This window comes from Diadema antillarum, unplaced genomic scaffold (genome assembly GCF_040938485.1).
Source record: "Diadema antillarum isolate AM-2024a unplaced genomic scaffold, OU_Dant_1.0 seq00001529_RagTag, whole genome shotgun sequence".
Classification (NCBI taxonomy): Eukaryota; Metazoa; Echinodermata; class Echinoidea; order Diadematoida; family Diadematidae; genus Diadema; species Diadema antillarum.
In genome coordinates, this window is record NW_027272261.1 from 251,426 (window position 1) to 262,262 (window position 10,837).

Sequence of the window (10,837 nt, forward strand, 5' to 3'; positions counted from 1 at the left end):
GGTAATTTTATCCTTTGGCTTAGATGAGCTTTGATGGTACAATGTACATTGTATTTACAGACCACTACATCATACGTATTCTTGCAACACAAAGAGAAACAGTCGCTCTGAACGCGACCTCAGTACACGTACAATATAGATATTATAATATGATGTGTATACTAAGAAACGTACATGATAGAAAAATAAGAAAACAAGACTAGCGAGGTAATAAAAAAAAAAATCCTGCTGATAACGGGGATGGGAGGGGATTCATAACAGTGAACATGGGTAAACAAAAACTTGAAAAAATAGGCGAAAGATAACATGGAAACATACAGTCGATAGAGATAGGGAGTTGTTTGGGCGCCACGAGAGTTCGTGATAACCGATTTCTACAGCATATCTACTGCAAATAAACTGCCATTTGTGTCTTACATCTTGTATCATAAGAATAAACAACAACAACAGCCCAAGTGGGGCAATGTTGAGAATGCCAATAACGGTTTGGTCCAAATTATGCAAACCCAATCTACGCTGAAAGTTTGTTACCATAAGACAACAACATAAAAAGTCCGTATCGTGCTGAGCAATGATGGTACATGTAATATTCTTACATAACTTTATACTTAAGTGACAGAGGGGGAAAAAAAAAACATGGAGGAGTGCGTCTCGTCCACATACTTTCAAGTAAAGTTCACGTTACAGAAACAAAGACAGTTCATTTCTTTCGTACATATTCCTGCGAGAATAACACTTATTTCTCATGACGGAGACGGATTTTACAGATAATTAGCCGGTTATTACAATTTAAAAAATTAGGTTCTTCTTGGAGGGATGTACCTCGCAGAAAATTTTATTGTATTGCAAAGTTTACTCTCTGGATTATGTGCATTTCAACTGACTCATATCGATGAACAGTGTTTTGATTTGCTGAAACACTGGAAATGTTGCAAACAGGCTTTGATTAAAAAAAAAAAAAATCTAATTACTCTCGATAGTAAAAACAAAAATGAACTAGAGCCTCTGCATATTTTTGTGTTTTTTTTACTTGTAAACTCATTCTTACTCGTTTTTTGTTTTTTTTAATCAGATGCGTGCTATTTTCAGCTTCTGGTGACGGCATACAAGCAAAATGAAACAGCTGGTGCTGACTGACGGTCATTTGAGCTGAATTGTTGCATCAAAAATAGATAAATTAAAAGTACAAGTGAAAATGACATGCACGTAATATGCACGTATACTCATATATATATATATATATATATATATATATATATATATATATTTTTTTTTTTTTTTTTACTTATGCGATAAAGCGTGTCGTCATCAGTTAGTCTGCCTGCTTGAAATGAGCCTTGATGACGCTAAGCTCAGATCTCATCACCTGATAGAAGCTACCGAGTGTGCGTTCCATATTCTCAACATGCTCAACAAGCTCAGCCACATTACTTGTGGCAGCATCTCTTGCCTTGCTCAAAGTATCTTGGACAAAAATGAGAGGAACAACTTGGTTTTTGTCGGAATCTGCATGTGCGTTATCCTCCGAGTCCCACGCGGTGATAGCTTTGTCCCGCGATTGATTTTGCTCTGTGCATTCAGGCGAAAGCATCAATCGATGTTTCTGGGCGATTTCTTCGTTTTCCTCTTTCTATGAGTGGTAGGGGACAGAGAAAGGTTTCGGACGGGAAGAGGAAAGAGAGAAAACACAAAAGTCACAATTCTCATTGATCTGGATCACAAAGAGAAGAGGATGAATGTTTTCACGACCGTTTCATCTTCTTGAGGATTGTTCCATTTGTTTCTTTTTTTTTTTTTGTCTTTCTTATTATTCAATTTGGAAATAATGTGTTGCTGCACGACCAGACACACTAAAATGGCGAGATATATATTCTGGACAAGAGGTGTGCGTATGCCTACATTCCTCTCCTTCGTTACAAAGGAAAGAAAATTACAGAAACACAACAATCAACAAAAATATGCCCCCATCCCTGATGGAAAGAAAGCAGTGTCCCACAGTGTGGAACACAGTGTGAACATATCTTTGAGCGTTTTAACATTGTGAACACATTGTGAATCATCAATACAGAGTGAAACAAAACACTACTATGTGAACTCTCTGTAAAAAAAAAAAACAACAACCACACACACACACAAAAAACCCGACCATAGAATGAATCATCTTAAACACTGTTAAATCGAGCTTATGTGAACACATTATGAACACAATATGGGAATGTGTTCTTTCCAGCAGGGATTATACGAGTAAAAGATGTACGGTTGTAGTAGGTAACTGGGCAAAGAGCAGGGGAAGAAACAGACTATGCCTATGCGCAAGATAGACAACCTTGAGCAGGTGCTTGGTGGTGAACAGACGTTTTGTAAGCTACAGTAACAAAACGTGGAACAGCGTCGTTACCGCTTCTATTGGTTTTGACAACTTGTTGACTTACACACAATATGATACACTTGTATTTTCAGCAATTTCCACTTTCGTAAATGTTTATGCACATGACGTGACATCATGGATGTCATTGAATCTGTGCTCGTTTTAAGATTGATGGATAACATTCTTACATGGCAGGTGATTCGTGACGTTAGATGTAGGTACAATTTGACTGTAAGGTGCGTATGCTTACTCGAATGACATATCCCACGTACGGTTTTGGGGATAATATTTCAGCTATAACACCTTATCATTTACAAGCAAAATACTTTTATCCGGGCCCTGAGATGTCCATCATTTTGCAATCATTAATATCCGCCAAAATCAAATCTGAAGTGCTGTTACAGGTAGTACCTGGTTTGAAGATCTCTCATCTCTGTTTTCTTGCCGCCCGAATGAAGCTGCCATACCCTCCTCCGTCTGTTCACCACCAAGCACCTGCTCAAGGTTGTCTATCTTGCGCAGTACGTCTGTTAACATGATCGCCGTATTGTCAGCTACGAACTCTTTCACCCATTGGTCATCTGACACGCACACATACGCAGAGGAAGAAAACAAAAATCACTGAAATATACATCGTTAGGTTGTGTTATTTGATACCATTTAAGACAAATTTCTTTTCCTTGTTCTGTATAGGTATGTCGATACGATGGTACTTGAGACGTGCCGGACAATCAAAATTGAGCTGCACATTGAATAAATGTACCAATGTAATTAACCAATTTATTACAAACTTGAACCTACTCAGTCACCAGTGCCAAACGTGTCACCAACTAACCACTATCACTTTTGTTTCTGAAGAAGAAGATACACTAATTAGAAACTCCTTTATTTCGGGGTTTTGGTACCCTTATGAGGCCTCCGGGAGGTGGGGGGGGGGGGGGGAATGTACCAATTTAAACAAATTTTACTTTTTGAATTTGAACAAATTTAAACATTTGAATGTTATAACTTCATATCATTTCATTTGTTATTCTTTGTGTATGTGTGTTTGAAATTTGTAATGAATTTGTATTACATTGATCCAATTGCCCTTTTTGATATCAATGATAAGTTACACGCGGTCAAAGGGAAAGTATTGCACTAGTAAGAAGTTAAATTCTTTCAACCAGAGAGCAGTGAATTTTTGGGACAGCCTTTGTGCTGATACTGTCGAGGCAAAATCAGTTAACTCATTTTAGGCGAAGCTCAGTGATAACTGGAAACAGAAGCATAATAAATTTGATCCAGATTGAAAAAATTGACCACCCCTCGGATACATCACATTGAATTCTTCAGGCTCAGGACTGCATTGATCTGTTAAATGGCCCTCTACAAGTTTTCGACTTACTGGGCGTCATCATAGGAAATTCAGGTAATTCAGGAATGCGAAATTAAATCAAACCAAACCAAACAACTGAGACTCTATCACCCTAAGGAAGTTTGGTGAAAAGCCGTCATGGGGTTTCGGGGGGGGGGGGGGGGGGGGGGGGGGGGTGGGGGTCTACGCACGACGGACGCCGGACGATAACTGGGCGCAGGAGCTCACTTTAAGGCTCACGTGAGCTAAAACAACAGAGAAGAAGAAAAATTCATGTTCATATAATACCTGGAGTTCTACTTTTTTTGATACCCCTCCAATGATATAGGGCGTTGTATAGCCGTCGCGTGTAAACTTCAGCGGCGTCAGTTAGACCCCAGTTTGCGAGCCACGACTCCCACTTATTCAGAGAGGATTTGCCATTCTTCAATACACGGTGCAAACGCCAAGTTGCTTGAATGCAGCGCGCCGCGCGATCTCGGTAGAGATTGTTGAAATCTGGGGGAAAGAGAAACACTGTTAGAGCTACCTTTGTGTAGATATAACATGACAAATTAAATGTACATTATAGACAAATTATTGAATGTCAGACACACCTGGTGCTAGTGAATCATATTGTTATTCAAGTTGCCGAACATGCTTGTCATTCCCAGACAGTAGGCTAACACTAGCACCATCCATCCATTTCATACCAGCGTATGAAGACTTTTAACTTTCCCTTCACGCTCTTACCGGACAGTTTGATGCAAGCAGCTACCTTTGCTATACCTCTGTAGTATATATTGTATACCAGCACACCATTTTCCCTCTCTGTCAAATCAAAGACTCTAATATAATGATAGGTAAATGCTCTGCACTTGCCTTTATCAAATACATGTACACTGTATTCATATGAGCTAACAAATAACTCCGAAGATGTAATAATGTCATTAGTTTCTGTTACCACACAGGTATATTTTTCAAAACTTGCAAATTTTGAATCATATTTATCAGACACAACGAACGAGTGATATTGAGTCCTATATAACTTTACCTATTCTTTCGACGTAGGCCATTATCCTCTTTTCTTGCTGTGTTAAATGAAGTCCCTCGTGAATCACACTAATAAGTAACGCCATGAGAAAGATGCCACAGACAGCAGAGAAGCTAACAAAAGCTCTCCCGAGAAGGGAATCTGGCGTCACATCACCAAAGCCAAGCGTTGTCATGGTGACAGCTTGCATCCACACTGTGTCCTTTCAGAACCATTCCAGCAAGTATACAGAGGGCAAGAGGCAAAATAAAGCATGAAGATATATTGTTATGAAAACAACCACTATTTGAGAGTGTTATTCATGGTCGGATAAAATATCATGCAACTTACTTAATGAGTTGCTGATACTGTATCATCGATTTCTTACAGTACTAACCGCATAATCTAGATAGGCTGAGAGTAGCAAAAAAAAAAAAAAAAACACCCCCCCCAACAACAACAACAACAACAAAACCCGGCCCTTTTAAGCGGGGTGCCCGATTTCGCGATGAGCACGCACCATATACTCAAGTCATCGATATTACATACTACACAAGTGCTCATAAAAAGTAGGCAAACTAATACTTTGTATGCACTGCCCTGCTGGACATACAAAAAGCCGATGTGCCCAATTATCAAGAGCTCGGTTATGTGGTGAAAACTGTACTACTGTTGAGAAAACTGGTGTCGTTTAAAATCAGTCAGTTAGCTTGAATACTGGCTCCACTCAGGAATAAAAATTCTTTCCAACCATGTTACCATCAAAATTCTTTCAATTGCTTTTACGTAGATCAATCATTAGTGAAAAAATGTGACATCAAAGTGATGGCAAATACACAAACAGGAGGTAGCGTTTTCACACAGAAAAAAGTCGATCTTTAAAGTTAAGATCTTTAAAGTTAAGGTCAAATTTACATTGCGGTTTGCTACTGGTTTCCCTGTTCAGTTGTATCAACCTTTGCAAATCTACTTCAAATTGTTACCAACATTTAGAGAAAATCCCTTTTATACTTACTTTATTTTGTGTAGTAATGGTTGCATCCAAAGAGACTTTAGATTTTCATCCGCAACGGGAAGTTAAGAAAATCACTGAAGACCAAGAAGCGCATACCACAATTTTAAGTCGACTTTAACTTTTAAGACTGACTTCAGTTCTTTGTGACACACCCCCTGACCAGATAAAGCCCATTGACAACATCTCATCCAAATGATATCAATATCGGAACCATTGATCAATATACACCTACCAGAAACGAATTGTGGTGAGAAGGGTTGTCATAACGATCCATGGCGAACACTAGGTAACCTGATCCGACAAGATTTAGGATGTAACAGACGGTGATCATAACAAAGGGTCTCTTCAGAAAGAAAGTCTTTATAAGATAGCCCGAAGTGAGTTCAGTCTGCAGCACTGAAGCGAGGAAGCGTGTCGATTTTGTGCGCATCATCTCATTATGTTCCTTCATGTAGCGAGCTGTCAAGTAGAGGCGAAGGAACACGGACAGCTGAAGTTCTGATGGAACAAGTGAGTCGAAGTAGGGAGGAACATGGACAAAACATAGCAATAATTCGAGCAGGAAGCTGTTCCGGAGAGGTGATGTGATTACTGTCGCGTTCGTGGGTAGCTGGTGAACGATGATCAAATATCGACACTGAAAATGGTAGTGAATGATTAGAATTATACACATCAGTACAGAGCCTGAGGTGACAAAGCTCTTCATTATCACTGGATACGCTGAAGATCCTTCCGTTACATTTGTAGATTGTTTTAATGTTCGAATACTATAAGCCGTTCCACATTTATAGCTCATTTCCAAGTCTGCTATTGTGAAGATGCAAGTAAGCATCGATAAAAAGCATAGGACACTCGAGAGGCGACCCAGTACGCGTCGGACGTAAGTCTTGGCCACTTCACCTTTCTTGAAGTCTTCGATCTGCGCTGCGAACGCAGTGAGACGGCGTTTCCGGAGGGTCTCATACGACGGGTTTGAAGATTTAGTGTCTGCAATATGCTTGCGAACTTCATTTTCATCGTAAAGAATATTCACTGACGGTGCAAAGCGAACGCCGGTTGTACTTGCGCAGGATATCCGACGGAGAAGGTGATAACCACCTTCTGCAGCTAGAAATGGATCCTCGTTCGGAGTGGGAAATGGTTCAGTGGTTGGGTGCTCCGCATTGCTCTGCGAGACTTTCATGATAGAGGTCCTCCGCGTCTCATGGTTCTGATGACCAGTTCCGATGAGGCTCTCTCCTGCCTTGTCATCGTGTACTAATGGTTGTGCGTCACGAAAGAAATTGCCAATCCTCTGTGGCTTGTGCATCGTACCCATGCGCCATGCAATGTCTATCCGTATGTAGCCTGATGAAAGAACGAGATATGTTTTTAGTATAAAACATGCATTGTTCAATGCAGGGTTCTTTGTTATCATTCACGATAACTAATGATTACTTTATGCTTAGAATACTAAGAAATGTTTCGGAGGAGTACATGTGCTGTAATGATATAATTGCTCGCGTCGAAATATGATACCTTTACTTTTAATGGAATACATTGTATATGACATTTTCCATGATAATGACACTAATACACCAGAAATGTCCGTTGCTCCGCGATACGTATAAATCCCCTATACCCCAGACCGATCTAATTTCTTCTTTATTAGATGTACAAACAAAACGTACTGTAATACATGTGCAAGGGGAAAGACTTATATAGAAAAACCCGCTGGATGCAGCAGAACTTATGAGACGTATGCAGACAATATCGACAACGAAGCTGGTACAGTGGTTTTGGTACATAAAAGGAGATGAGTGAACTGCCTAGCAAGGAGGCATATACGTTTGCACTGTACTATCAACCTTATTCTGCTCGGCACTATGAAATACATAATACTAATAGCTTGACGTCAAGGTACATCAAGCGCATATCTTACACGTCTAGGTACCCGTAGATCTAAATCCCTCAGAGATCTACCTAGCCTAGGCCTAGTATAAAGACCATCTTAAAATCTATGGTGATACTGGCAATAGTGAGTAGATGCTCTACTGGTTGTATTGTACAATAGGGTGTCGGAGCTACAAGTCCTTGTACAGCAAGGTACATGCATTACTTACTATTTGCAGATTAAACAAAGACCCAGATTTAGTGTTTCAAAATAAATAGTTCTAAAATATTATGAGTCAGGGATAGAAACAAAAAGCATAAAAATATTATGTCTAGATCTAATCAGGAGCTACTATAATCAATGTCGAGTATTGAAAAATCATACAAAATGTGAAACAATGGTTATATCAAATAAGAATGTTTCTATAAACCATCTAGCTAGATCTAGGAGCATACACTTAATATATGGTTTATTAAGAAAAATAGTGTATCTCCTTTAAACTTCATTGCGAAACTTTCATATGGTTGGATGTTTTGTGATACAATTGACCTAGTCGGTCTACACATATGCATCAAATGTGACAACTCGGAACATTTTTACTGACTGTTCCCAATGGTAAACGATACCTTTTTAGATCTAACTGTTAGGCCTAAATCCTAAGACATAGCTCTAGTCACATAGGCATGGTTTCCTGAACTTGACATTAAAGATTAAAAGACGGACCTTATCGCCATGGATTGTTAAATGTAGGCCCGCCTATTTGAAGAGCAGGGAAGAATATCGAGGCTATGCTGAAACATGAGGCGTTGGATTAATAATTGAATTTCCCCGGCATTTGATGTTTCCTCCTTTCACTAATTCAGTTTCATTTACAAGAGGTTTCACTTTCATTTTCAAATAAATAACTACCACACAACTGTAACGTTTAGATCCATTTAATACTCTAACGATTAGGACTCTTAACTGTAATAGGACTTTATTAGGAGTCTAACGTTACTCTTACTTTTCCAACTTCTAGTCTAGTTCTAGTGACACAAAACTGCTAGGCCTAACGTTAGACCTAACTGTTAGTGTTACTAACGTTAGTGTTATGTTATTGTTAGACTACTAGTACTAATCCTGTAATCCGTAGACAGTCAGTTAGGTTAGAAGCTAATTAACGTTAACAAGTTAGAACCTTTCCTAATTCTACGGATATCTTCAGTAACCAAACCATGGCATATGTCAAACCAAATAACGTTATTATTAGAGACACTTTCTAATGTTAAGGGCAGTTAGAGATATATGATACCCCACCTTTTTTTTTCACTAACGTTAGATTTACCGTGCCACTACTCTAACGTTAGAGCCTAACGTTAACGTTAAACAGTTTATAAATTCTAACGTTTATAGGCCTATTCAACTAGACTGGTATCTAACGTTAACCGTATTTAACACGTTACTCACCAGTTTGCTAGCCACCGGCGTCCACTCCCAAGTTTGCATAGCATGGCCTTTTTAATGACAATACTAATTGCTATCCCAATTCCTATGATAATAAATGTATGGATCGGAGAGAACGTCCTGACGATGAGGATGATCTTGCTCTGGAATGAATGTTCGTGCCCCTCATTGCAGTTTTTTGATCAGCAGTCCAGTCCTGCCAGCGCCATGCCGTGTAGAAAATTCAGTGCTTTGTGCGTGCATGTGGCTGGCCGGCCGGCTAAGGTGGACATGGATGGTACGACCGACCTTTCTAGCTTGACCTATATCGCATGCATTGACGGTTTTATGGAGAGCCAGTACAGTACGTACGTGTACGTGTTGTGCGTACATAATTTATGTATCATTTTGCGTACGTGCAGGCAAGCGCGCGCCCTTCCACCTAAATGGTCAAACGTGCAATAACGCTGTATGTAAAATGAACATATTTTCATAATTATCTTTGAAGAGACTCGTTAATTTGGAATCATTGATTAAGGACTGTAAGCTGTTCGATTTCTATAAATTAGCTGTTTTCTACTGAACTGTCATCGAATTTCTAGCTGCAGTTCTACACAAATATTGCTCAAAATCACATTTTTTTTCCGCGTATGAGGAATGTACCCACTGCTGCGCGTCACAGGTGGCAGAAGCACGCAGTGAACTCTCTGAAGTTCCATTTCATAGTATTGTGACGTCATAGTTGATTTTCAGTTGAACTCTGCGAATAAGCTCTGTACTGTGCACTGTGCCGTATGTTGCTCTGCTGCTAGTTTGATCACGTTGATTTTCAGCTGAACCGTCTGGTTAATCGCTCTTCAGTAGGAGCCTATTGATGATCTTCACACGACTGAATATGGCACCTTCAAATCCCTTCAGTGTCTTAAAGGATAATGTTCAAATGGACTTGATATTACTTTTTGTCTCGCTGCTGCCATCGAGAAGGTCGTAAGTTCTGTCAAGCCACGAAAGCCGGAAAATGAGTCCCCCAATCAGGATCTCGGCGATTGGTGTGCCTTGTGATCACTGTCATCAAGAAGGCCTTTACCGGGACTGTCTGCACTGCTTCGGATAGCTGTATTCAATGTGGAGTTTAGGGTTTGGTGAAGAAATTTGAACCAGAGGATCCGGAATGCATGGATGCTGAGAATATTAATAGACTAGCTTCTCAAGAGGCCTAAAAAGTCATTCATTTAATTTGTTTAATTCTATGTATTATTGCGTATATTTACTGTAGTTTGAATCCAACTCACAAATAAACAAATCTGATCAAAGCAAAACAATCGATGTTCACAGATTGTAGTCTGACAGTAACATAAGCTTTCAATCTTGCCTTAAAAAACACGTTTTTTACACGATTTAACAGAGTCTGCAAGAGTGTTCTCACGGTTTGGTCCATTATGTCTTATGAGCAATCAATAACTTGGTACTTATTAAATGAAAATTTTGCGACTTACAAGTGCGAAAAGAATGAATAGTATTATTCAATAATTTAAAAAAAAACCCTCATGATCCCGCTTTGTCTATCAATGTTGTATGTTTCAATGGCGCCTTTAAACGCTGTAGGCCTATAAAACTTTTTTTCAAATGTACTTATTATTATCATCATCATTATCATCATTATTTATTATCATCATCATTATTATGTGTAGCCCAGCCAGTAAAGGGGCTTTACCAAATACCAGTTTATGTAGTCCTTTGATTTTATTCCATCCTTTGTGCCCATTTACAAACTGGAAGCACATTTTGAT

At 39.2% G+C, this 10,837-nt stretch overlaps 1 protein-coding gene across 1 annotated transcript; it reads right to left on the bottom strand.

The window, feature by feature from the left end:
• Positions 1-1,312: 1,312 nt before the first annotated feature.
• LOC139710398 (uncharacterized) lies at positions 1,313-7,061 on the bottom strand. Its single transcript, XM_071622314.1, has 5 exons — positions 5,985-7,061; positions 4,759-4,960; positions 4,014-4,223; positions 2,780-2,949; positions 1,313-1,630 (listed from the first exon to the last, which is right to left on the bottom strand). Exons 1-5 carry the CDS (start codon positions 7,059-7,061, stop codon positions 1,313-1,315), a joined length of 1,977 nt encoding a protein of 658 aa, XP_071478415.1.
• Between the last annotated feature and the right edge of the window lie 3,776 nt (positions 7,062-10,837).

Excerpts from the sequence above, each read along its gene's own strand:
- LOC139710398 (XM_071622314.1), bottom strand. The coding sequence starts at position 7,061 with ATGCACAAGCCACAGAGGATTGGCAATTTCTTTCGTGACGCACAACCA. Across the intron at positions 4,224-4,758 it reads GGCCTACGTCGAAAGAATAG|ATTTCAACAATCTCTACCGA; the intron begins GTAAAGTTATAT and ends TCTTTCCCCCAG. Across the intron at positions 2,950-4,013 it reads CAAAAAAAGTAGAACTCCAG|ATGACCAATGGGTGAAAGAG; the intron begins GTATTATATGAA and ends TGTGCGTGTCAG.